Here is a 1066-nt window from a genome sequence, read left to right as displayed (position 1 = left end):
TTTTTTTTTTTTTGCATCCTCAGATTCCAGATTTTTTACAAATAGTTGCTTCTCAGCCAAATATTGTCCTATCCTAACAAAACCATACATCAATAGAAAGCGTATTTATTCAGCTTTCAGATGATGTATACATCGCAATTTAGAAAAATTGACCCTTATGACGTAAAATAGTCTTGATATGACTACTTTAAAATGAATAGTGTACATTTCATTGTTTTTTTTGTGTAGATAAATGGCCAGAAGTTGGACTATCTGTCTCACAGTGCAGCAGTGGAGCTGTTTCGGTCTGCAGGGGAAGATGTGCATCTTCGCGTACAGCAGTGTGTAAGTACTGCAGGCTATGGCAATCGTGATGTTGATAACATCTCTGAGAATTGCCAGTAAATTAATCAGCTTCACTGACATGTGTTTATGTCTACAGCCTTTCATGCAGAACGGCCCTACCAGCTCTCGTGCCAATGGAGAATCTTCATCTGCTTTTGGCACATGGACAATGTATACTGTAGCTGCCCTGGCAGTAATAACAGCAGTAGGTTTCATTGCTTACAAACGCCTTCAGCTGCACCCACGGGGGTCCCGGGGCCCGTTTTAACCTATCACATGATTACATGACATTTTACAGACGAAATCTTTTTTTCTTTTTGTTTTGAACCGTTTCTGCTGAGGGCCCAAACATTAACAGGGAGCGAAAATGGAAACCAGTTAATGTTAGCAGAACTTGCAAATTTTCTTTGTTTATACCATGTTATGAACACACACTTGTAGCTATAACAGGTTTTCACAATTCATTTGGTGATAATCATTGGCACTTAACCAGAATACTCAGCATGCCTGATGACATTGCATGGTGGAATAAGGGAACAGGGATGATGAGCACAGTGTTTGGATCAAGAGCTGCAGAAATCTCCATTATCTGAATTAGACAGAGGGACCACAGGCAGGAGACAGAGGCCGAGGTGGAACTGTGTTTCTGGGCAGAAGACAGGCCCACAGAGGAGTGATTTTTCTCATCTTGTACCTCCGGAGCACTGGAATGAGCCCGAGGTGTGCCATTAGATTTTTTTTT

The 1066-nt window shown here is 41.4% G+C and overlaps 1 protein-coding gene across 1 annotated transcript in view; it reads left to right on the top strand.

The window, feature by feature from the left end:
• LOC107580248 (synaptojanin-2-binding protein-like) overlaps window positions 1-1060 on the top strand; it is a 2475-nt gene extending 1415 nt beyond the window's left edge. Inside the window, exons 2-3 of the mRNA XM_016265979.1 lie at window positions 229-324; window positions 422-1060. Of these exons, the coding sequence (XP_016121465.1) occupies window positions 229-324; window positions 422-592 (267 nt within the window). The 3' untranslated portion in view covers window positions 593-1060. The remainder of the gene's footprint in view (window positions 1-228; window positions 325-421) is intronic.
• The last annotated feature ends 6 nt before the right edge of the window (window positions 1061-1066 follow it).

This window comes from Sinocyclocheilus grahami, unplaced genomic scaffold (genome assembly GCF_001515645.1).
Source record: "Sinocyclocheilus grahami isolate Dianchi unplaced genomic scaffold, SAMN03320097.WGS_v1.1 scaffold28332.1, whole genome shotgun sequence".
Lineage (NCBI taxonomy): Eukaryota > Metazoa > Chordata > Actinopteri > Cypriniformes > Cyprinidae > Sinocyclocheilus > Sinocyclocheilus grahami.
This window is presented reverse-complemented; position numbering and strand designations above follow the sequence as displayed.